The sequence below is a fragment of the Panulirus ornatus genome, chromosome 1 (assembly GCF_036320965.1).
Source record: "Panulirus ornatus isolate Po-2019 chromosome 1, ASM3632096v1, whole genome shotgun sequence".
NCBI classification, from domain to species: Eukaryota; Metazoa; Arthropoda; class Malacostraca; order Decapoda; family Palinuridae; genus Panulirus; species Panulirus ornatus.
Genome location: NC_092224.1, coordinates 94737747 through 94762986, shown reverse-complemented (window position 1 = coordinate 94762986; position 25240 = coordinate 94737747). Strand labels below are relative to the sequence as shown.

The 25240-nt window shown below is 40.3% G+C and overlaps 1 protein-coding gene across 3 annotated transcripts in view; it reads right to left on the bottom strand.

The window, feature by feature from the left end:
* Nucleotides 1-25240, bottom strand: part of LOC139751184 (uncharacterized) — an 86174-nt gene that overhangs the window by 45835 nt on the left and 15099 nt on the right. For all 3 annotated transcript variants that reach the window (XM_071666333.1, XM_071666353.1, XM_071666343.1), the window contains exons 3-5: nt 15248-15371; nt 9731-9832; nt 9423-9546 (exon numbers count right to left, since the gene is read on the bottom strand). In XM_071666333.1, the coding sequence (XP_071522434.1) occupies nt 9423-9546; nt 9731-9832; nt 15248-15371 (350 nt within the window). The remainder of the gene's footprint in view (nt 1-9422; nt 9547-9730; nt 9833-15247; nt 15372-25240) is intronic.

Below are 25240 nucleotides of genomic sequence, written 5' to 3'. Positions count from 1 at the left end.
AATTGCATTTTGGGTAAACAAGGACAGAAATAATGAAAAGAGGGAAATACTCAGAAGGGTGAATGATTTTGAAAAAATCATGTGATATATGATACATGTGTCTGCTTTTTACTGGGCCTTTTTTATATTTCATTTAATAGGTATGTATATATAAGTATGTTTGGTAAAGTGTGTGGAAGAAGAAAGTTAAGAGTGAATGTGAATAAGAGCAAGGTTATTAGGTACAGTAGGGTTGAGGGTCAAGTCAATTGGGAGGTGAGTTTGAATGGAGAAAAACTGGAGGAAGTGAAGTGTTTTAGATATCTGGGAGTGGATCTGGCAGCGGATGGAACCATGGAAGCGGAAGTGGATCATAGGGTGGGGGAGGGGGCGAAAATTCTGGGGGCCTTGAAGAATGTGTGGAAGTCGAGAACATTATCTCGGAAAGCAAAAATGGGTATGTTTGAAGGAATAGTGGTTCCAACAATGTTGTATGGTTGCGAGGCGTGGGCTATGGATAGAGTGGTGCGCAGGAGGATGGATGTGCTGGAAATGAGATGTTTGAGGACAATGTGTGGTGTGAGGTGGTTTGATCGAGTGAGTAACGTAAGGGTAAGAGAGATGTGTGGAAATAAAAAGAGCGTGGTTGAGAGAGCAGAAGAGGGTGTTTTGAAGTGGTTTGGGCACATGGAGAGGATGAGTGAGGAAAGATTGACCAAGAGGATATATGTGTCGGAGGTGGAGGGAACGAGGAGAAGAAGGAGACCAAATTGGAGGTGGAAAGATGGAGTGAAAAAGATTTTGTGTGATCGGGGCCTGAACATGCAGGAGGGTGAAAGGAGGGCAAGGAATAGAGTGAATTGGAGCGATGTGGTATACCGGGGTTGACGTGCTGTCAGTGGATTGAATCAAGGCATGTGAAGCGTCTGGGGTAAACCATGGAGGGCTGTGTAGGTATGTATATTTGCGTGTGTGGACGTATGTATATACATGTGTATGGGGGGGGGTTGGGCCATTTCTTTCGTCTGTTTCCTTGCGCTACCTCGCAAACGCGGGAGACAGCGACAAAGTATAATAAAAAAAAATAAAAATATAAGTATGTATATGTGCGTGTGTGGACGTGTATGTATATATGTGTATGTGGGTGGGTTGGGCCATTCTTTCGTCTGTTTCCTTGCGCTACCTTGCTAACGCGAGAGACAGCGACAAAGCATAATCAATAAATAAATAAATAATTCTTAAAAAGTCTTATGTTATGCAAGTTCAGTTTTCGTTTGAGTATCTGAATTCACAATACAGTTCTACATTTCTGACAACTTATATTGTGTCTTAATACTATGAAGTAGTTTTTGACATATGCTGCATGATTACTGCTTGCGTCAGTAGCAGCCAATCATTAATTACTTGCTATCAAATGGCTGACTAGTTCATAAAGGTTGTGGACCTATGACCTAAAGGAAGTGGAGTGTTTTAAATATCCAGGGAAGACTGTGACATTGGATGGAATTATGGAAGCAGAAGCAAGTTAGACGATGAAAGGGAACAGTCCTGGGTGCATGAAGGAGCAAATAGGGGTATGTTTGAAGGTATATGAGTCTTGACAATGTTATGTGGATATAACTCTAGGGCCAGGATTGCAGAAGATCGATGAATATGTTGGAAATAACTAAGGATGACAGGTAGGGTGAGCTGAACTGATATCATAAGAAATGACAGTGTCATACAGAAGTGTGGAAGCATCTGCAATATGACTAACACAGCTGTCCAGGATATGATGAAATGGTTCAAGCATACATAAAGGATATGGGAGAAAAACTGACTAAAAGATACCAGGAGTCTTCACAGAATGATGTGGTAGCATTTCCAGCAATCTATCCTTACAGCAGAATGTTTTTGTATGAGTACCTGAAACCTATGTTACAAGGGTGCGAGTTATGGTAAAGCCAAAAAAATTTCCCAAATCTAAGATATCTAAGCTTACCATCAATATATCATACTTAGGCTCTCTGATCCAGCAAAAGTTGCCATTTCACATGTAAATCAGATGATATCTAATAATCCGCAATGAAAACACTGGCAATAAAGGGGCAGGATGGGGGTGGAGTAAATGGTTTGTCTGTCAAGACTTCTAAATCAAATCTATCCATTTCAGTATACTATTTTATGTTTGTTGATGTACTTGGCCATTATATCAACTATTTTAACATTTTCTACTTTTATGGTACAGTAAGAAAATGAAAACTTGGAGTAACTGACAAAAAACATTTATAAAAGGAATTATAACTGAAAACCTTACATTATACTTAAATATTTCATCATTACTTAAAAACATCAAAAACAGAAGTTATCATCAAATCTATCTTTACTGAAAAAACAATATTTATGTTTGTTGATTTTTTTTTTTTTTTTTTTTGCTTTGTCGCTGTCTCCCGCGTTTGCGAGGTAGTGCAAGGAAACAGATGAAAGAAATGGCCCAACCCACCCCCATACACATGTATATACATACGTCCACACACGCAAATATACATACCTACACAGCTTTCCATGGTTTACCCCAGACGCTTCACATGCCCTGATTCAATCCACTGACAGCACGCCAACCCCGGTATACCACATCGCTCCAATTCACTCTGTTCCTTGCCCTCCTTTCACCCTCCTGCATGTTCAGGCCCCGATCACACAAAATCTTTTTCACTCCATCTTTCCACCTCCAATTTGGTCTCCCTCTTCTCCTCGTTCCCTCCACCTCCGACACATATATCCTCTTGGTCAATCTTTCCTCACTCATTCTCTCCATGTGCCCAAACCATTTCAAAACACCCTCTTCTGCTCTCTCAACCACACTCTTTTTATTTCCACACATCTCTCTTACCCTTACATTACTTACTCGATCAAACCACCTCACACCACACATTGTCCTCAAACATCTCATTTCCAGCACATCCATCCTCCTGCGCACAACTCTATCCATAGCCCACGCCTCGCAACCATACAACATTGTTGGAACCACTATTCCTTCAAACATACACATTTTTGCTTTCCGAGATAATGTTCTCGACTTCCACACATTCTTCAAGGCTCCCAGAATTTTCGCCCCCTCCCCCACCCTATGATCCACTTCCACTTCCATGGTTCCATCCGCTGCCAGATCCACTCCCAGATATCTAAAACACTTCACTTCCTCCAGTTTTTCTCCATTCAAACTCACCTCCTAATTGACTTGACCCTCAACTCTACTGTACCTAATAACCTTGCTCTTATTCACATTTACTCTTAACTTTCTTCTTTCACACACTTTACCAAACTCAGTCACCAGCTTCTGCAGTTTCTCACATGAATCAGCCACCAGCGCTGTATCATCAGCGAACAACAACTGACTCACTTTCCAAGCTCTCTCATCCCATTGGCCATTATATTATCTACTTCAACATTTTCTGCTTTTATGGTACATTACGAAAATGAAAACTTGGTATAACTGGCATAAAAGCATTTATAAAAGGAATTATAAATGAAAACCTTCCATTACACTTAAATATTTCATTATCATTTAAGAAATTTAAAAAATATAAGTTATCATCAAATCTGTCTTTACTGAAAAAAACCTAGTATTGTTCAACAAATTTCCATACTTATTCTCAGATGTTGCCATTGCCAAACACTGCTCTATGAACCACTGCTTGTGGGGGTTGTTTGTATATGTGTCAGACATGGAGTAAGCAAGGGAAAGGGGAAGACTGAGAAGATGGATGGATGGATGGAATAAAGGAAGCTTTGAGGTATTAGAGCCTGAAAATTCAGGAGAGCAAATAGCATGCAATGGAGGGAAAGAATTGAACCGAAGTGGCATCATTATACCTGCGAATCATGATCCTATACTCAGGGGATTTCAACATTCACGACAGGGAATGGTTGAATTCCTGCCATACAGACTGTGAAGAGGTTGAAGCCCTTACGTTCTCCATTTTCAATAATCTAAAGCAATTTGTCTCTCACCCTTCCTATGTTTCTGACCACTGTGACCATTCTCCTCATATTCTGGATCTGTTTTTCACCTATAATCCATCCTGTTGTAACTACACAATCTTATCCCCTTTTAAGCATAAATGTTGGCACCTCTACAAAGATCACTGGAATAACTTACAAAAATTCTTTCCTAACTTTCCTTGTGTAAATTACTGTCTCTTATGTGGAAATGCTTCTGTCTCTGCCAAACGTGTAGCAGAGGTTGTTGAAGTGGGAATGGAAGCATTCATCCTCTCATTCTCTCCCTCTAAGATAATCTCTTCTTCCAGTTCAAAGTTCAACCATTCCTGTTCTAAGGTAATCCGGGCAAGGAATCAGGCATTTAGGGCATGGAAAAACTCTTCTTCCTCCAACTCTCATTCAACATTCATCAATGCCCATAATCATTGCAAGGATGTTATTCATGAGGCAAAGCATTCCTTTGCTCAAAAGGAGTGTGATAACCCTTCCTCATTATCTACCAATAGGTTTCTCTGGTCTTTAGCTAAGGGCAATGCAAACAACTTCTGCCTCTTTACTTTTCCTTCACTTTTCTGTTCTCACTGTACTCTAGCTGTCTCTCCCGTAGACAAAGCAAATCTCTTTGGTTCCTGTTTCTCCCCAAACTCCACCTTGAATGACTCAAATATTCATTCATCCCCTGATGCTTCTCTTACTACTAATCCCATGCCCCTTCACATAATCTCTTTTAGGACTGTCCAAAAGGCACTTCTGTCTCTGGACACAAGCAAGGATTATGGTCCTGATGGCATCCATCCCCATGTACCGAAAGAGTGTCTCTGAAATTGCACCTGCGCTTGCTTGTCTGTTCCGTTTCTGTTTAAAAACCAGTACTTTTCCTTCTTGGAAATATGAGTTGGTACATCCCATCCCTAAGAAGGGTGACAATTCTAACCCCTCAAACTATCATCATGTTGCTTTGACATCAACAAATCCCAAAGACTTTTAATCCCTCCTCAACTCCCATATCCTTAGATATCTTGAATCTCACAGTCTTCTCTCTGATCACCAGTACAGCTTCCATATGGAAAGATCCACTCGTGATATTCTTTCCTGTCTTACTAATGTTTGGTCATTATCCCTGAAAGATTTTGGGAACTCTATGTAGTTGCCCTTGACATATCCAAAGCTTTTGACAGGGTATGACATCAGGGTTTCATCTCGTAAGTCCCCCTCTTTTGGCTTCACTCCCTCATATCTAGCTTCCTCTCAGGCCAATCTATCTCCGTGGTTGTTGACATATCAACCTTCCCCCTTTCTCCACTACGAGAAATGTTCTCAAAGTCCTGTTCTGTTCCCTACACTTTTTCTCCTTTTCATCAATGATTTTCTCTCTTCCACAAAAAATAATCAAACATGCTTATATGCCGATGAGTCAACACTGCATATCTTTCAATTCTGCTCCTTCTTCCCTCACTCAATCTTTAGTTCATCTCGACACAAAAAACTCATGTCAGTGGATTAGGCAGAATCTAGTTAAATTCAATGCCTCCAAGACCTAGTTTCTACCCATCTCTCAATTGAAAATTCCTCACTACTTTCCTATCTCCTTTGATGGCTCTGTAATTCCACCTCTTGACTCAATGAACATAAATGGTATTACTGTAACATCCACTCTTTCTTGGAAACCACACATTACAGAAATAGCTGTTTGTCTCTAAGAAACTCGGAGTCTTTTAAAGATGTCAAAATTTCTTTTCTTCTGAACAGTTCCTCCATCTGGCTCTGCATCCCTACTTGACAGAGTTAAGTCAAAAGCAGTCTGTCTTCTAAAGTCTCTCTGACCCACTTACCCTACACTGCAATGTTGGTTAACCTTCCCTATTCTATAGGTTTTACTTTGGCCTCTTCTAAAGGTATTAATTTGGTTTTTGCGCCCAAGAGCTAGCTGCTTGTGTGCCCCCACCATTAGCTAGACCACACAATACTTGGCAAAATGCTGCCTCACATGATTACGGTGTGACCAATGGCAACTAAAGAGTGGGTTATTTTGATAACTGTTTCTATCCCTACACCTCGAAGCTTTGGAACTCTCTACCCTCACATGCTGTTCCCAGCAAGTATGACCCAGCACATTTTAAAAGATGGGTTTTTCACTTCCTCTAAAATTCAAAAATATTTTCCCTTGTCTCCTCTTTCATAATCCTCTCAATATTTCAATCAAGGCCTGGTCTTGATGTAGACTTTTGTCCATGACCAGTGCCTACATTGAGTTGAATCATGGCAGACGAAACAGCAAAGATAAAAACTGAATAGCTTTTGGGGCTTGGTTTTGGATGGTAGGTTCTGGTTTTGGCAAATTATACATGACATCAAGAGATTGGACAGGTGCAAGTGAGGCCATTGTTTGTCTGTTCTCTAGAGCAGGGAAAGTAATTAGGGAAAAAAATCCCCAAGGATTGGAGCATTCTTAATAATTAGGGAAAAAAATCCCCAAGGATTGGAGCATTCTTAAAAAAGATTATTATGTTGTAGGACCTATTGGGGACAGTCTCTTTAGCTTATGCCAGATGGAGAATTACACTGTACGTGTCCCTCATCTTTCTGACAAAAAAATTCCCCTCCCCTTAAAAGAAAAAAATAAGATAAAACATCAATCTTCAGTAAACCCCAGTTCTCACATTTGTGGGCTCCAGTGAAATACTTTTACTTTCAGACACTATTCGGATACTATAGCAGGCTCAACCAACATCCAGAGCTGTTAGATTCAGATAAGCCATTGGAGAGCAAATGAGTTTATCTGTGCACGAAACATCTCCTGGAAGAGGAAGAGGAGGCCAGAAAAGACTGGAGTTTCCCACTCTTGTCATCACGATGATAATGATGATGATCTCCTCCTCTGTCCAGGCCCTTTGATTGAAGGTGAAGAAGGAGAGAGTGTCTTCCAACCATTGTAAAATTATCACTGTAGTAGTAGTAGTATCATTACAGCAGCCTGGGCACTACCCTAAGTAATGAGGGTGATGACCCCAGTAGACTTTACCAGGTATACATCTCATCAGGTATACATTCTATGATAGAGCCATCACAACAAAAAAGATATTTTATTCACCATGATTAAATGCCCAGATACAGCTACTAGAAACAAGGCCACTACACAAACCTATCAAAAACAAGTCATTCTTAAACCAATGAAGTGAAAGAAATCTAAGGATAAGAAAGTGAACAAAACTGTAAAAAAGTTTTAACAAAGTATTTCTACCTGTCTACATCACCATATCATTGGTGCAAAACTGGATCCGTCTCTCTCTGTTCATCACAGATAGCTTATGGGTGAGCTATTTTACCTGATACCCTCTGCAATGTTTAAACAACACAAGTTTTTACATGAAGAGATGAAATCCAGTTCTGTTTATTTGCCTGACTGTCTTATCTAAAGTGTTGTGAGAGTTTTGAGGCACTGAATCCCTGTGCCAAACTAGACTTGGCTAAAGACCCCTACACTTCTATGACATAAGTCCACAATTCCAACTTTTCTCATGTATGGTACTGTGGCATCATAAAAAATTCCTGCCTTTATCTTGCATTGAATGCTACATAGTAAATACTTCTCTTTACCTCATACTGGATGTCACTGTGGCATCATAATTAATCCTTATCTTTCCTCATATTGGATGCCAATGTAGAAACATGATACAAACAAAAATTTGCCATACTTTAAGACAACAATATTACAATGTCAGACTTGGTACAGAGGACGGTAAGGGATTTCTGTCACATGAGTGAACAGAGTGCGGTATAAGAAGAATCAGCTTCTTGTGGACAGCAACTGTGCAAATGAATATTTCACTTCTACTTGCAAAATCACACAAAACTTATCATTTGCATATTTTGTCTACACAGTTGTCTTCATTCAGCTTTTCACTAACTCATAAACTAATAACAATCATCATATGAGTGGGTGTAACTTCTGCAGGAGTCTTTATTTCCTGCAAACAGCTGCTGCAAAAACACAAATATTTCACTATTTTTTACAAACTACTATGGAAACTATTATTATTCAATATTTTTTTCAAAAGTCTATTCAGTAGGCTTTCAGCTAACTCATGAACTGATAATTTCATATAGATATTTACAAAAATAAGAGAACATGGAATGCAGAAGCAGAGTCGGCACAGAAATAAGTTTTACCATAAACTCATAATATGAATATCAACACTAATATTTTTCTTTCACAATTCTTTTCAGTAGGTCTTAATCTAGCTAATAAAGTAATCATCACTAAGACATTCACAAACCTTATGCAGAAAATTGGAAAAAAAATAAGATATTCTATTTATGATAGTATCTCACTGCTGAGGCTTGAGAGGGTCATGTAGCTGGTTGTGGTTAAATACTGACAGATACATATAAAGGAAATTTTAAATTAGTTGTTAGTGTCTGTGGTAAAGTGGAATAATCAGTTTTCCTCATTCAATCAATACTATTCCAACAGGAGCCAAAACAATGAAAAAACACACATTTTGATTATGGATCCTGAAAGTTAGAAATATCAAAATACCTACTATACAAGAAATCAAAGCAGGTACTATAAAAGCAACGAACTGCACATGACTGTACATTGCAGTACCTGATTGCAATCATAAGATGAAAGCATTGTGGAAAAGGCTGATGAGTAAAGCAACTTCCAATTTCTTTTCCCCCATGGCACCAAAAAGAAGTGCCAAGTGGCACATTATTACTGGATATTTCTAGCATAGTGTCTGTACCTGGTCATTTATGAGTGAAACTGCTCTCAAACTGTTTGTTCTGATGATTATATTCTCATTATGACTGGTAAGAATCAAACTGTGGAACTAGTCTAGCCAACAAGAGTTATGAAAAAAAAGAAGCAATTTCAAAGTTTTTAAACTATTTCTCTAGATAAGAAACATGTGGAGTCCTAACGCAAAAACTTTAGCAGGTACCCAATAAATCTGGCCAGCTCACTACAATACTTCAGCAACACTGTACAAAGCAGAGTGAGGATTATGTCATTAAGCTACAAACGATAGAGTACTTTTTCACTAACAAATAAGGGTCAGTTCTTTCAAAAAATGTTAGCAACTTTCTGAAGTCAAACCTTTAAGGCACCGTCAATATATGTAACTCTAACTCTTGAGGCAAATACTTTGAAAATAAAATTTTATTGTCATATTCAAAGAGCACAGGCAATAATTTATGGTATGGCTGTTCATACTAAGTGCAAGCAATACACAATGCCTAGAATCTCTCATATGTCTGCCACTTAACTAAGTGTAATCAAGCTAGGACTTGGGAATACTGTCTGCCACTTAACTAAGAGTAATCAAGCTAGGACTTGGGAATACTGAGGGAAAAAAATTTCCACTGTGCTGAGTGTACTCCCTGTTTCACTGTTTCCTCCTGTTAACAATACAAATTATACCAAACACTGACACTGGTCAGTAGATAATACTTACTAACAAGGAGAAGCTTGCGTGTTTGCCAAAAATGAATGAGAGGTGTAATAAATGGATGATGACTGCAGACATGCTGGATCATCACTTCCTGCTTCACTTGACCAACAGCATCTAGACTACAAACCTGCAATATCATCTGTGCTTAATGAAAAATGCAAATTTATAAATCTTACTAATACATTTTACAGCAAAAGAAAAATATATAATCAATACCAGATGTAATATGACTCAACAATTATCATGCTCTTATTCTTCTGAAAATGTATTTGAGCTTTATATATGCAAAACTGCTTGAAATTTCATCATACCTGTGACTTTGAGAGCACTTTCATTGCATATTCTCTGTTGGAAGTAGCACATTTCACATGAAAAACTTGCCCAAATGCTCCCCTACTAACCTCACCAATGAACTGGAATAAATAATACATTTTATAAATTTGGATGAAAATACAGTATACAAGAATATATATACAAATCATTATACATCACAAGCAACACTGTGACCTCATGCAACATACATCATTAAGATTACATTCCTGCCCAGGGATCCCCTTTGATAGGGCTCCTGAAGCACTTTACTAATGAAGTCCACCAGAAAGAACTACACATCAAGAAGGGTGGTGATGCACTGAGTGTCTTTGTGGAGTGAGCACAGGACAAACGAGTATTCTTTTTAAACTAGCTGAGATAGCACAGGCAAATGAAACTATAATCAAAGCTATCTGGGGTAAACCATGGAAAGGTCTGTGGGGCCTGGATGTGGATAGGGAGCCGTGGTTTTGGTGCATCACACATGACAGCTCGAGACTGACTGTGAACGAAAGTGGCCTTTGTTGTCTTTTCGTAGCGCTACTTTGCGTGCACATGGGGGAGGGGGGGTACAATTTCATGATGTTCAAGAATGTGTGGAAGGTAAGAACATTATCTCGCAGAGCACAAATGGGTATGTTTGAAGGAACAGTGGTTCCAACAATGCTATATGGTTGCAGAGGAGGGTGGATGTGTTGGAAATGAAATGTTTGAGGACTATATGTGGTGTTAGGTGGTTTGATCGAGTATGTAATGAAAGGTTAAGAGAGATGTAATAAAAAGTGTGGTTGAGAGAGCAGAAGAGGGTGTATTTCATGTGTGGTGTGGTGGCAAATAAGAGTTGGGGTGAGAGTGTATCATTAAATTTTAGGGAGAATAAAAAGATGTTCTGGAAGGAGGTAAATAAAGTGCGTAAGACAAGGGAGCAAATGGGAACTTCAGTGAAGGGCGCAAATGGGGAGGTGATAACAAGTAGTGGTGATGTGAGAAGGAGATGGAGTGAGTATTTTGAAGGTTTGTTGAATGTGTTTGATGATAGAGTGGCAGATATAGGGTGTTTTGGTCGAGGTTGGTGTGCAAAGTGAGAGGGTTAGGGAAAATGATTTGGTAAACAGAGAAGAGGTAGTAAAAGCTTTGTGGAAGATGAAAGCCGGCAAGGCAGTGGGTTTGGATGGTATTGCAGTGGAATTTATTAAAAAAAGGGGGTGACTGTATTATTGACTGGTTGGTAAGGTTATTCAATGTATGTATGACTCATGGTGAGGTGCCTGAGGATTGGCGGAATGCGTGCATAGTGCCACTGTACAAAGGCAAAGGGGATAAGAGTGAGTGCTCAAATTACAGAGGTATAAGTCTGTTGAGTATTCCTGGTAAATTATATGGGAAGGTATTGATTGAGAGGGTGAAGGCATGTACAGAGCATCAGATTGGGGAGGAGCAGTGTGGTTTCAGAAGTGGTAGAGGATGTGTGGATCAGGTGTTTGCTTTGAAGAATGTATGTGAGAAATACTTAGAAAAGCAAATGGATTTGTATGTAGCATTTATGGATCTGGAGAAGGCATATGACAGAGTTGATAGAGATGCTCTGTGGAAGGTATTAAGAATATATGGTGTGGGAGGCAAGTTGTTAGAAGCAGTGGAAAGTTTTTATCGAGGATGTAAGACAAGTGTACGTGTAGGAAGAGAGGAAAGTGATTGGTTCTCAGTGAATGTAGGTTTGCGGCAGGGGTGTGTGATGTCTCCATGGTTGTTTAATTTGTTTATGGATAGGGTTGTTAGGGAGGTAAATGCAAGAGTTTTGGAAAGAGGGGCAAGTATGAAGTCTGTTGGGGATGAGAGAGCTTGGGAAGTGAGTCAGTTGTTGTTCGCTGATGATACAGCGCTGGTGGCTGATTCACGTGAGAAACTGCAGAAGCTGGTGACTGGTAAAGTGTGTGAAAGAAGAAAGTTAAGAGTAAATGTGAATAAGAGCAAGGTTATTAGGTACAGTAGGGTTGAGGGTCAAGTAAATTGGGAGGTAAGTTTGAATGGAGAAAAACTGGAGGAAGTAAAGTGTTTTAGATATCTGGGAGTGGATCTGGCAGCGGATGGAATCATGGAAGCGGAAGTGGATCACAGGGTGGGGGAGGGGGCGAAATTCCTGGGAGCCTTGAAGAATGTGTGGAAGTCGAGAACATTATCTCGGAAAGCAAAAATGGGTATGTTTGAAGGAATAGTGGTTCCAACAATGTTGTATGGTTGCGAGGCGTGGGCTATGGATAGAGTTGTGCGCAGGAGGATGGATGTGCTGGAAATGAGATGTTTGAGGACAATGTGTGGTGTGAGGTGGTTTGATCGAGTAAGTAACGTAAGGGTAAGAGAGATGTGTGGAAATAAAAAGAGCGTGGTTGAGAGAGCCGAAGAGGGTGTCTTGAAATGGTTTGGGCACATGGAGAGAATGAGTGAGGAAAGATTGACCAAGAGGATATATGTGTCGGAGGTGGAGGGAACGAGGAGAAGTGGGAGACCAAATTGGAGGTGGAATGATGGAGTGAAAAAGATTTTGTATGATCGGGGCCTGAACATGCAGGAGGGTGAAAGGAGGGCAAGGAATAAAGTGAATTGGATCGATGTGGTATACCGGGGTTGACGTGCTGTCAGTGGATTGAATCAGGGCATGTGAAGCATCTGGGGTAAACCATGGAAAGCTGTGTAGGTATGTATATTTGCGTGTGTGGACGTATGTATATACATGTGTATGGGGGTGGGTTGGGCCATTTCTTTCGTCTGTTTCCTTGCGCTACCTCGCAAACGTGGGAGACAGCGACAAAGCAAAAAAAAAAAAAATATATATATATTATATTTATATTTATTATACTTTGTCGCTGTCTCCCGCGTTTGCGAGGTAGCGCAAGGAAACAGACGAAAGAAATGGCCCAACCCACCCCCATACACATGTATATACATACGTCCACACACGCAAATATACATACCTCCACAGCTTTCCATGGTTTACCCCAGACGCTTCACATGCCCTGGTTCAATCCATTGACAGCACGTCGACCCCGGTATACCACATCATTCCAATTCACTCTATTCCTTGCCCTCCTTTCACCCTCCTGCATGTTCAGGCCCCGATCATACAAAATCTTTTTCACTCCATCATTCCACCTCCAATTTGGTCTCCCACTTCTCCTCGTTCCCTCCACCTCCGACACATATATCCTCTTGGTCAATCTTTCCTCACTCATTCTCTCCATGTGCCCAAACCATTTCAAAACACCCTCTTCGGCTCTCTCAACCACGCTCTTTTTATTTCCACACATCTCTCTTACCCTTACGTTACTTACTCGATCAAACCGCCTCACACCACATATTGCCCTCAAACATCTCATTTCCAGCACATCCACCCTCCTGCGCACAACTCTATCCATAGCCCACACCTCGCAACCATACAACGTTGTTGGAACCACTATTCCTTCAAACATACCCATTTTTGCTTTCCGAGATAATGTTCTCGACTTCCACACATTCTTCAAGGCTCCCAGAACTTTCACCCCCTCCCCCACCCTATGATTCACTTCCGCCTCCATGGTTCCATCCTCTGCCAAATTCACTCCCAGATATCTAAAACACTTCACTTCCTCCAGTTTTTCTCCATTCAAACTTACCTCCCAATTTACTTGACCCTCAACCCTACTGTACCTAATAACCTTACCCTTATTCACATTTACTCTCAACTTTCTTCTTTCACACACTTTACCAAACTCAGTCACTAGCTTCTGCAGTTTCTCACACAAATCAGCCACCAGCACTGTATGATCAGCGAACAACAACTGACTCACTTCCCAAACCCTTTCATCCACAACAGACTGCATACTTGCCCCTTTCTCCAAAACTCTTGCATTCACCTCCATAACAACCCCATCCATAAACAAATTAAACAACCATGGAGACATCATGCACCCCTGCCGCAAACAGACATTCACTGAGAACCAATCACTTTCCTCTCTTCTTACTCGTACATGTATGTATGTGTGTATATGAGTGGATGGGCCATTCTTCATTTGTTTCCTGGCACTGGATGTGCCTGCAATATAAAGGTATGAAAAGGATAACAGCAAGGGTGAGTAGTTTCCCACTAAACAAGGTCATTCCACCATTCTCCAATGTTGCTATAGGGCATCTGCTCAGTCAACTCAGTTTCTGGTGTGCGTGTAATGCAATTTTGTTCCACTGAAAGAGCTACGTGATGAAGCTCCAAAGGGCCCGAATCTGCTGCTATATACATTGTATCCCCAGGGCCTCTTTCAAGCTACATCTCTATCAATTCTCACACATCACCCACTTACACCACAAACATCAACTTAAAACTTATAAACAATCTAAACACCCTCTGAACACTTATTAAAACCAAAGTTAAACATGAAATTGAAGTCCTAAGTATCCTCTACAAACAATTCATCCATTACACCCTACGATGTGCTTTACCTACATAGCCATCAGCCATATCAAAACAAAGAACAAACATCAGCAACAAGCCAGCAATCACATACATCTAATATCTGTACAATGAAACAAAAATAAAGATAATTCCAAAACAATCTCAACTGCATGCTTTCTATGGTAAAGAAATCTATTCACTCTAACATAGCAGTCTTCATGAATGTCAATCTACTCGAGTAATTTCCCCCCACAGGTTGAATTCTGCAGGCACTATGGTTTTGCTGGCTTGCCATTGATGGCAAACCAAACATAGGACAAGCTACTGGAGCTGTTTGGAGGCCTCACTAACCTGCTAGTGACAATAGAGGGAAGTTGTGTGCTTCTACTAGTGACTTGCCAAGTGTGTAATACTCATTCCAAGTGTGTGTTGCTCACTTTCAGCCATAGTGGCCTACCACATCCACACCACTTTTACTGATGCATGAAATGCAGTTCAAGGTGACCTACACTTGATGTGAAGCCGTTTTATCCGCACATGAAGTTACATAAATGTCCATACATGAAATAGAGTCCGAGAACTGAACTTATACGTAAATCATTAAGGTATGAAAGCATACACATTCATGGACATTGAGGGTATCAGCATAGTTCTTCCTCTACTTAAGAGAGGCAAAATAAAAATCTGAACAATTCTTTACAAGTCCTACTGTTGGATCTCATGAAAATATGTTGAAGAGTCTGAAATGAAACCCTGCCTGGTAAAAAGCAAAATATCTATCAAGTAAAAGTGGGTAAACATGATAGTAAGGATGCATGAATCTAAAGACCGATAAAAAGCATCATCAGCCAATGAGAAATGAGTACAATCTATCTAGTTCTCTGATACCTGTTTCTTAAGCTGCATCCAAATTACACATCAACTGAATGGTTTGTAGCACTAAAAGTAGTTATCTATATATTTCTACTTTCTATTATCTTTCTTTAAAAATCATTTGCTTTTCAAGAGAATCACCAATGACCAAAACCATAGTTTTCATTCGTAAGGCAAAATTACAAATCTAAGAAGTACTTAAGGTGTGCTTGATACTTACAATTAGCTTAAGTTTTTCCTCTATGCCTACTGGGAACTCAGGGAGGAAGAGAGCTTCAGTCTGTGCTACTGGCCACACTGTTTTACTGTGTGCATACTCATTCTCAAGAGTTGATTGGCGCCATCTGTGCATTAGAAAATAATGTTTAGAAAATTTGAACATGAGAAGAGAAAAGACCTTTCTTTCTTGTACAGACAAGTTTTCATGACATATAAAGTAAAAAAGAAAAGACTTGCTCCTTTTAGGATATCATTAACACTTCCAGGTTTAGATGCAGAATCAGTTTCATGTTCACATTATCTCATGAAAAATAAAGTGGCAAACACAAATAATTTTGATACTGCTTTACTAAAGAAACAAAACCAAAAGATGTCACTTATAAAAAACCAAAACACACTGAAACTAAAACAGAAAGACAAGTAAAAGACAGTCACCTTAAAAACACACATGCAAAACTGCAGATTTTAAAAACAGACAAACTACAACTAAGATTTGTCTGATAGATTAAAAAAGCTAAGAATTAATGTATTCAAAACTTTAAACAGCTGAGTCCAGACAGTCCTGTAGAATTTAGAAATATAAATCAGCATTGTAATATGAGTAATGAATACAGTATTCAGTCTCAATAATAAATCACTTAGCCTTGGTTTATAGGAGAAAGTTGAGTATGTATAACTGGCAGCATTCTTAAAGGATGACTGATGGGTTCAAGAAGAATGGGCTAGACCTGAATGAACTGAATATCGGCTTTTCAGGGTGTCTAAATGCCAGCATGTCTTGAAAAGTTGATTGTAGACATATACTCTTGCTTACAAACAGAAATACTGGCTTTTTCTTCCTGAGAGAACTTTTTGTGGCCCATAGAGAGTAACTGGTACATGAAAAAATCATCCAGAACAGAAAAAGCAAAAATATAACTTAACCCCAGGACAGAAAACAAAACCTGCATCCCTCCACCCTTAACACTTCAAGGTAAATGAGGCAGTATATTGTGTCATCTCTTGATTTACACAATAGTTAAGTTTCTTTATTATGCTTAACTGCTATTTCCCGCATCAGCGAGGTAATGCCAGGAAACAGACAAGAATGGCCCATACACTTACATATACATATATATATATATATTTTCCCCTTTTAGAAAGTTGAAATACGAGGAGGGGAGGGTTTCTAGCCCCATACTCCTGTCCCCTTTAGTCACCTTCTACGACACGCGGGGAACGCATGGGAAGTATTCTTTCTCTCCTATCCCCTATGTGGTGTGAGGTGGTTTGATCAAGTAAGTAATGAAAGGGTAAGAGAGATGTGTGGTGATAAAAAGAGTGTGGTTGAGAGAGCAGAAGAGGGCGTATTGAATGAGTGAGGAAAGACTGACGAAGAGGATATATGTGTCAGAGGTGGAGGGAACAAGGAGAAGTGGGAATCCAAATTGTACTTGGAAGGATGGAGTGGAAAAGATTTTGAGCAATCGGGCCTGAACATATAGGAGGGTGAAAGGCGTGCAAGTAATGGAGTGAATTGGAATGATATACCAGGGGCGATGTGCTGTCAATGGACTGAACCAGGGCATGTGAAGCATCTGGGGTGGACCATGGAAAGTTTTGTGGGGCCTGGATGTGGGAGGATAGCTGTGGTTTTGGTGTATTTTACGTGGCACCTGGAGACTAAGTGTGAATGAATGTGGCCTTTGTTGTATTTTCCTGGCGCTGGCAGGTGTGAATTATGTACATGAGTATATATGTATGTGTCTATGTATGTGCATATGTTTATAAGTTGAAATGTGATGGTGTGTATATGAGCGTGTGTGGAAATGTGTGCGTGTGCGTGTGTGTGTGTGGGTGGGTTGGGCACCATTCTCTCATCTGTTTCCTTGCGCTACCTCACTACTGCGGGAGACAGCGACAAAGTACAATATAAATATACATATAAATAAATAAATAAATATCCCTGAGGATAGGGGAGAAAGAATACTTCCCACGCATTCCTCACATGTCGTAGAAGGCGACTAAAGGGGATGGGAGCGGGGGGCCAGAAACCCTCCCCTCCTTGTATTTTAACTTTCTAAAAGGGGAAACAGAAGAAGGAGTCACGCGGGGAGTGCTCATCCTCCTCGAAGGCTCAGATTGGGGTGTCTAAATGTGTGTGGATGTAACCAAGATGAGAAAAAAGGAGAGATAGGTAGTATGTTTGAGGAAAGAAACCTGGATGTTTTGGCTCTGAGTGAAACGAAGCTCAAGGGTAAAGGGGAAGAGTGGTTTGGGAATGTCTTGGGAGTAAAGTCAGGGGTTAGTGAGAGGACAAGAGCAAGGGAAGGAGTAGCACTACTCCTGAAACAGGAGTTGTGGGAGTGTGTGATAGAGTGTAAGAAAGTAAATTCTAGATTGATATGGGTAAAACTGAAAGTTGATGGAGAGAGATGGGTGATTATTGGTGCATAAGCACCTGGGCATGAGAAGAAAGATCATGAGAGGCAAGTGTTTTGGAAGCAGCTGAATGAGTGTGTTAGTGGTTTTGATGCACAAGACCGGGTTATAGTGATGGGTGATTTGAATGCAAAAGTGAGTAATGTGGCAGTTGAGGGAATAATTGGTACACATGGGGTGGTCAGTGTTGTAAATGGAAATGGTGAAGAGCTTGTAGATTTATGTGCTAAAAAAGGACTGGTGATTGGGAATACCTGGTTTAAAAAGCGAGATATACATAAGTAAACGTATGTAAGTAGGAGAGATGGCCAGAGAGCGTTATTGGATTACATGTTAATTGATAGGCACGCGAAAGAGAGACTTTTGGATGTTAATGTGCTGAGAGGTGCAACTGGAGGGATGTCTGATCATTATCTTGTGGAGGCGAAGGTGAAAATTTATAGGGGTTTTCAGAAAAGAAGAGAGAATGTTGGGGTGAAGAGAGTGGTGAGAGTAAGTGAGCTTGGGGAGGAGACTTGTGTGAGGAAGTACCAGGAGAGACTGAGTACAGAATGGAAAAAGGTGAGAACAAAGGAGGTAAGGGGAGTGGGGAGGAATGGGATGTATTTAGGGAAGCAGTGATGGCTTGCGCAAAAGATGCTTGTGGCATGAGAAGCGTGGGAGGTGGGTTGATTAGAAAGGGTAGTGAGTGGTGGGATGAAGAAGTAAGGTTATTAGTGAAAGAGAAGAGAGAGGCATTTGGACGATTTTTGCAGGGAAAAATGCAAATGAGTGGGAGATGTGTAAAAGAAAGAGGCAGGAGGTCAAGAGAAAGGTGCAAGAGGTGAAAAAGAGGGCAAATGAGAGTTGGGGTAAGAGAGTATCATTAAATTTTAGGGAGAATAAAAAGATGTTTTGGAAGGAGGTAAATAAAGTGCGTAAGACAAGGGAGCAAATGGGAACTTCAGTGACGGGGGCTAATGGGCAGGTGATAACAAGTAGTGGTGATGTGAGAAGGAGATGGAGTGAGTATTTTGAAGGTTTGTTGAATGTGTTTGATGATAGAGTGGCAGATATAAGGTGTTTTGGTCGAGGTGGTGTGCAAAGTGAGAGGGTCAGGGAAAATGATTTGGTAAACAGAGAAGAGGTAGTAAAAGCTTTGTGGAAGATGAAAGCCGGCAAGGCAGCAGGTTTGGATGGTATTGCAGTGGAATTTATTAAAAAAGGGGGTGACTGTATTGTTGACTGGTCGGTAAGGTTATTCAATGTATGTATGATTCATGGTGAGGTGCCTGAGGATTGGCGGAATGCTTGCATAGTGCCATTGTACAAAGGCAAAGGGGATAAGAGTGAGTGCTCAAATTACAGAGGTATAAGTTTGTTGAGTATTCCTGGTAAATTATATGGAAGGGTATTGATTGAGAGGGTGAAGGCATGTACAGAGCATGAGATTGGGGAAGAGCAGTGTGGTTTCAGAAGTGGTAGAGGATGTGTGGATCAGGTGTTTGCTTTGAAGAATGTAAGTGAGAAATACTTAGAAAAGCAAATGGATTTGTATGTAGCATTTATGGATCTGGAGAAGGCATATGATAGAGTTGATAGAAATGCTCTGTGGAAGGTATTGAGAATATACAGTGTGGGAGGCAAGATGTTAGAAGCAGTGAAAAGTTTTTATCGAGGATGTAAGGCATGTGTACGTGTAGGAAGAGAGGAAAGTGATTGGTTCTCAGTGAATGTAGGTTTGCAGCAGGGGTGTGTGATGTCTCCATGGTTGTTTAATTTGTTTATGTATGGGGTTGTTAGGGAGGTGAATGCAAGAGTTTTGGAAAGAGGGGCAAGTATGCAGTCTGTTGTGGATGAGAGAGCTTGGGAAGTGAGTCAGTTGTTGTTCGTTGATGATACAGCACTGGTGGCTGATTCATGTGAGAAACTGCAGAAGCTGGTGACTGAGTTTGGTAAAGTGTGTGAAAGAAGAAAATTAAGAGTAAATGTGAATAAGAGCAAGGTTATTAGGTACAGTAGGGTTGAGGGTCAAGTCAATTGGGAGGTAAATTTGAATAAAGAAAAACTGGAGGAAGTAAAGTGTTTTAGATATCTGGGAGTGGATCTGGCAGCAGATAGAACCATGGGAGCGGAAGTGAATCATAGGTGGGGGAGGGGGTGAAAGTTCTGGGAGCCTTGAAGAATGTTTGGAAATCGAGAACTTTATCTCGGAAAGCAAAAATGGGTATGTTTGAAGGAATAGTGGTTCCAACAATGTTGTCTGGCTGCAAGGCGAGGGCTATGGATAGAGTTGTGCGCAGGAGGGTGGATGTGCTGGAAATGAGATGTTTGAGGACAATATGTGGTGTGAGGCAGTTTGATCGAGTAAGTAATGTAAGGGTAAGAGAGATGTGTGGTAATAAAAAGAGTGTGGTTGAGAGAGCAGAAGAGGGTGTTTTGAAATGGTTTGGTCACATGGAGAGAATGAGTGAGGAAAGATTGACCAAGAGGATATATGTGTCAGAGGTGGAGGGAATGAGGAGAAGTGGGAGACCAAATTGGAGGTGGAAAGATGGAGTGAAAAAGATTTTGAGTGATCGGGGCCTGAACATGCAGGAGGGTGAAAGGCGTGCAAGGAATAGAGTGAAATGGAACGATGTGGTATACCGGGGTCGATGTGCTGTCAATGGATTGAACCAGGGCAAGCGTCTGGGGTAAACTACAGAAAGTTCTGTGGGGCCTGGATGTGGAAGGGGAGCTGTGGTTTCGGTGCATTATTACATGACAGCTAGAGACTGAGTGTGAACGAGTGTGGCCTTTGTTGTCTTTCCATGGCGCTACCTCGCACACATGAGGGGGGAGGGGGTTGTTATTCCATGTGTGGCAAGATGGCAATGGGAATGAATGAAGGCAGATAGTATGAATTATGTACATGTGTACATATGTATATGTCAGTGTTTGTATATATATGTATACATTGAGATGTATAGGTATGCATATTTGCATGCATGGACGTGTATGTATATACATGTGCATGTGGGTGGGTTCGGCCATTCTTTCCTCTGTTTCCCTGCGCTACCTCGCTAACGCGGGAGACAGCGACAAAGCAAAATAAATATAAATATATATATATATATATATATACTAGAAAGGATCACAATTTTTCGCTTGATCAAGGATATTCCTAAGAGTCCAAAGGGAAAATGAAACACATTAAGTTCCCAAGTGCACTTTCGTGTAATTATCACATCATTAGGGGAGATACAAGAAAGAAATATAAGTCAGGTGATATACAATGAAGAGACCGAGCTAGGACGCCATTTGGCAAACACGTGATTGTCCAAGAAAGACAATGAGCGTATCATAAACTTAATATGCGGACAAGAAGGGGAATTGTTTACAAATTTTATTCAACAATAAAGCTATCTAATTTATAGACCTTCACTAATATTAAGGTTATAATTCTTTATGTATTTAATAATAGAAGATTCAATGATATTTCTCGTGGTACTTGAGTTAAGAGTTAATAACAGATGGCATTACTCCAGTCAATACAATGATCGTAGTTTTTAATGTGATTAAACAAGGCATTTGATTCTTGTCCTTTTTCACTCCATCCTTCCACCTCCGATTTGGTCTCCCGCATCTTCTTCCCTCCACCTCTGACATGTATAGCCTCTCTCTAAATCTTCTTCACTCATTCTCTCCATATATCTAAACCATTTCAACACACCCTCTTCTGCTCTCTCAACCACACTCTTTTTATTTCCACACATATTTCTTATCCTTTCATCACTTACTCGATCAAACCACCTCTCACCACATAGTGCCCTCAAGCATTTCATTTCCAACACATCCACCCTCCTCCATACAACCCTAGCTACAGCCCATGTCTCACAACCATATAACATTGTTGGAACTACTATTCCTTCCAACATACCCATTTTTGCTCTCCAAGATAATGTTCTCTCCTTCTACAAATTCTTCATCGCTCCCAGAACCTTTGCCACCTCCCCCACCCTGTGACTCACTTCCACTTACTTGGTTCTATCCACTGCTAAGTCCATTCCCAGATATCGAAAACACTTCACTTCCTCCAATTAACTTGTCCCTCAACCCTACTGAACTGAATAACCTTGCTCTTATTCACATTTACTCTAAACTTTCTCCTTTCACATAGTTTCCAAACTCAGTCACCAGCCTATGCAGTTTCTCACATGAATCAGTCACCAGAGCTGTCTCATTGGCAAACAACAACTAACTCACTTCCCAGGCCCTCTCATCCACAACAGACTGCATACTCGCCCCACTCTCCAAAACTCTTGCATTTACCTCTCTAACCATCCCATCCATAAATAAATTAAACAACCATGGGGACATCACACACCCTTGCCACAAACCGACTTTCAATGAGAACCAATCACTCTCCCCTCTTCCTACTCGTACACATGCCTTAGATCCTTGGTAAAAGCTTTTCACTGCTTCTAACAACTTACCTCCCACAACATATACTCTTAAAAACCTTCCACAAAGCATCTCTATCAACCCTATCATATGCCTTCTCCAGATCCATAAATGCTGCACACAAATCCATCTGTTTTTCTAAGTATTTTCCACATACATTCTTCAAAAAGCTTCCTCATGCGTGCATGGGGGGAGGGGGGTGCTATTTCAAGTGTGGCAGGGTGGCGACAGGAATGGAGGAAGGAAGCAAGTATGAATATGAACATGTGTATATATGTATATGTCTGTGTATGTATATGTAAGTATACGTTGAAATGTATTGGTATGTATAAGTGCATGTGTGGGCATTTATGTTTATGCATGTGTATGTAGGTGGGTTGGGACATTCTTTTGTCTATTTCCTTGTGCTACCTCACTAACGCAGGAGACAGTGACAAAGCATAATGATAAAATATATATATATAAGAAGGACAATCCTGAAACTTATATTTTCCTTTGCAAAGTACCTTTCTCAACTCTACAAGGAACTTTGCAGCAAAAATAATCATACAAAACTTTGCCTGTTACCCATCCCTTCACATTAAAATAATGAGACAAGCAAATGTTGCTTCACATATCCCTTAAGAACCTTGAGGTTTTCTGAATGGTATACCATTAATGGTTTAAACTTCCATCAACTTCGGCATTGTCTCCCACACGCAGCATGAGGTCATTCTTAGCAGCTTCGGATCTTGGTGCAGTCTTCACTTCATGGGGATTGTGTCTTCTCAAAAGCATTCTCTTCCAAAGCTCATCTACGTTAAAAATCTACTTCGGAGAATAACCACCTTCTTTGATAATGGTTTTGAGGATTCCCCAAAAATTTTCATCTGCAATTACATTAGCAGAAGCAGTCTCACCAGCCATCTTGATGTTATGGTGATTGTGGTATTTCCTAAATTCATAAACCAACCAAGACTTGCTTGAAATACATTTGTTGCTCCTTCTGGCCTTTGCTTGTATCACAAGCATATTGATGGAAACATTTGCATGAGTTTCTTCGATCCATGTGTTCAATTTTCATTCCATTCTCTCCATAATAGAACTTTGGGAATATGAGGTCTTAGATTTCTAAACTATCATGAATAGTCCATAAAGTAGATTCACTATGCTCAAGGGCACACTTAATATCAGTTGTTCATTCACCTCTCATAATGTCTAAGCATACCCATTTTAACCTCAGTGGTGATGACCTTACACATCTTAGCACCACTGGTACCCGGAGAACATAAAAGATGCTTTGGTGCCATGATACAAGGGATAAAACATGTGCAATATACAGTATACTGCAGCACAAAATACTAATGCACTCTGTAACTAAAAACTGTATCCATGTCATGTGTACACATGCTTCATGCATAGCACTGGCTAACAGCAACAACACCCCACTGCGCTGCCAGCTCAATGATGATCATGTTTAAGGTAAAAAAAAGGTAGAAATGGGACATGCATGTTTTTCAAAAATGGCTCAAATTAAATATCAATGAATAGTGGAGTCCCTGTATAACATCCCTCCCATAAGCACTAAATGAGATAAGATTTTACATTTTGACATGACATGAAACTCTTCTGGTATCTTTTGGTATCAAGGGCTAACAAAAGAAAATGTCTTCGTGAACAGCCATTGAGGGGGTGAGCTTTCAGAAAAATCCTTTGATTGTAAAAATTCCAAGACCTTTGTTAACTGCCACTTAGATGCACAGGGGAGGCAGCTGGGCTCCTCAGGTAAAATAGGAGATGCTTCTTCCAAGTAAGTCACAACAAGCAAACTCCACTGCATGAGGTCATCCTTGGCAGCTCTGGATCTTGGTGCAGTCTTCTCTTCGTGAGGAATGTATGGAGTTCACTAGCTATGGAGACTCTATTGCTGTGGCCATCCCCTTGAGGGAGTTCCAGTTGGGAACAGGCATCAGTCAGAGATATATATAGATAGTCGCAACAAGCAAATCCAAAAGCTGATATACAAGGGATCCTGAAGAGCATTCTTATACTAGGCAATGATATTACAAGCCTTGTGTTAATTATGAAAAGGCTAGAAAAGAATTCTAAACATAAACCTCCTGCAACCTCACAAGAATTTGAATTTTGGGAAACTTTAAAAAGTTTCCAGTCTGAATGATACTAATTCTGTGTTGACACATAAACATTATGAATCAAATTAATTGATACACATTCCATTAATCTAGGCTATAGAATTCTTTCAGAAAATCCAAACATATATATTCCAAAAGCCAGTGCTTTAAAGCTAGACTGCTGATCCCAGACACAGGTGGTCTAGATATACTGGTCAAATCAGCCACATGGGCTTTGTGCAATTGATAAAATTCTGGCACTATGGTTCTTTCTCACTAAATCTTGAAAAACAATCAGTCTGGGAAGAACTCTCCCAACAAGATTACTGGGAGAAAAGGTAAATCTGATTCCACTGATTACAATCCATGATCATGGAATCTGTGGCCATTGTCTGTTTGCACAACAACAGAGACATAAGTGGATAACAGGGCATTCTCCAAAAAAAGATACTAAAGAATGCCTCTTTCCCTCTATACATTTGGTGTCATGGAGACCAATTTTGAAAGACAGTCGGCCTAAATTCCGAATACTCCTCAAAGGGAGGAGGTTAGAATAAACAGATTCTTGTCTATTGCCAGGAAGAGAATCTTCTTCATTACCTCCTGACTGAAAGTGGATCTGCAAGAGCCTTTGTTAAAGAAGCAGTGACTTGCCAGTGAGTCATTTACATAATTGTCTATTAAAAGTAGAATTCCATCCAAGCTCCAGGACAATCCAGATCAAGAACCATGGAATGAACAATTCCTTATGTTGATGTGCAGAGACTTCTGTCCCTCTTCCTAAGGCCTGAACTTACACAATCTTCTGAAGTATGGGAGCCCCATTTTTGGCTTCTGGCACCTTTTAAGATGACTGAGGAAGTTGGTGGAGCCCTCCATGGAAAAGGCCTTTGGAAGGTTCCTTACTTCTGTCCACCAGATCTATGAATCTATGACATAGATGAGTTCTTCAGGTATGGCTTTCAGACCATCCCTGTGTAAGACTAGATAGGCATGGTCTAACTGTAAAGTCATATTCTTGGATTTTACCTTCATGT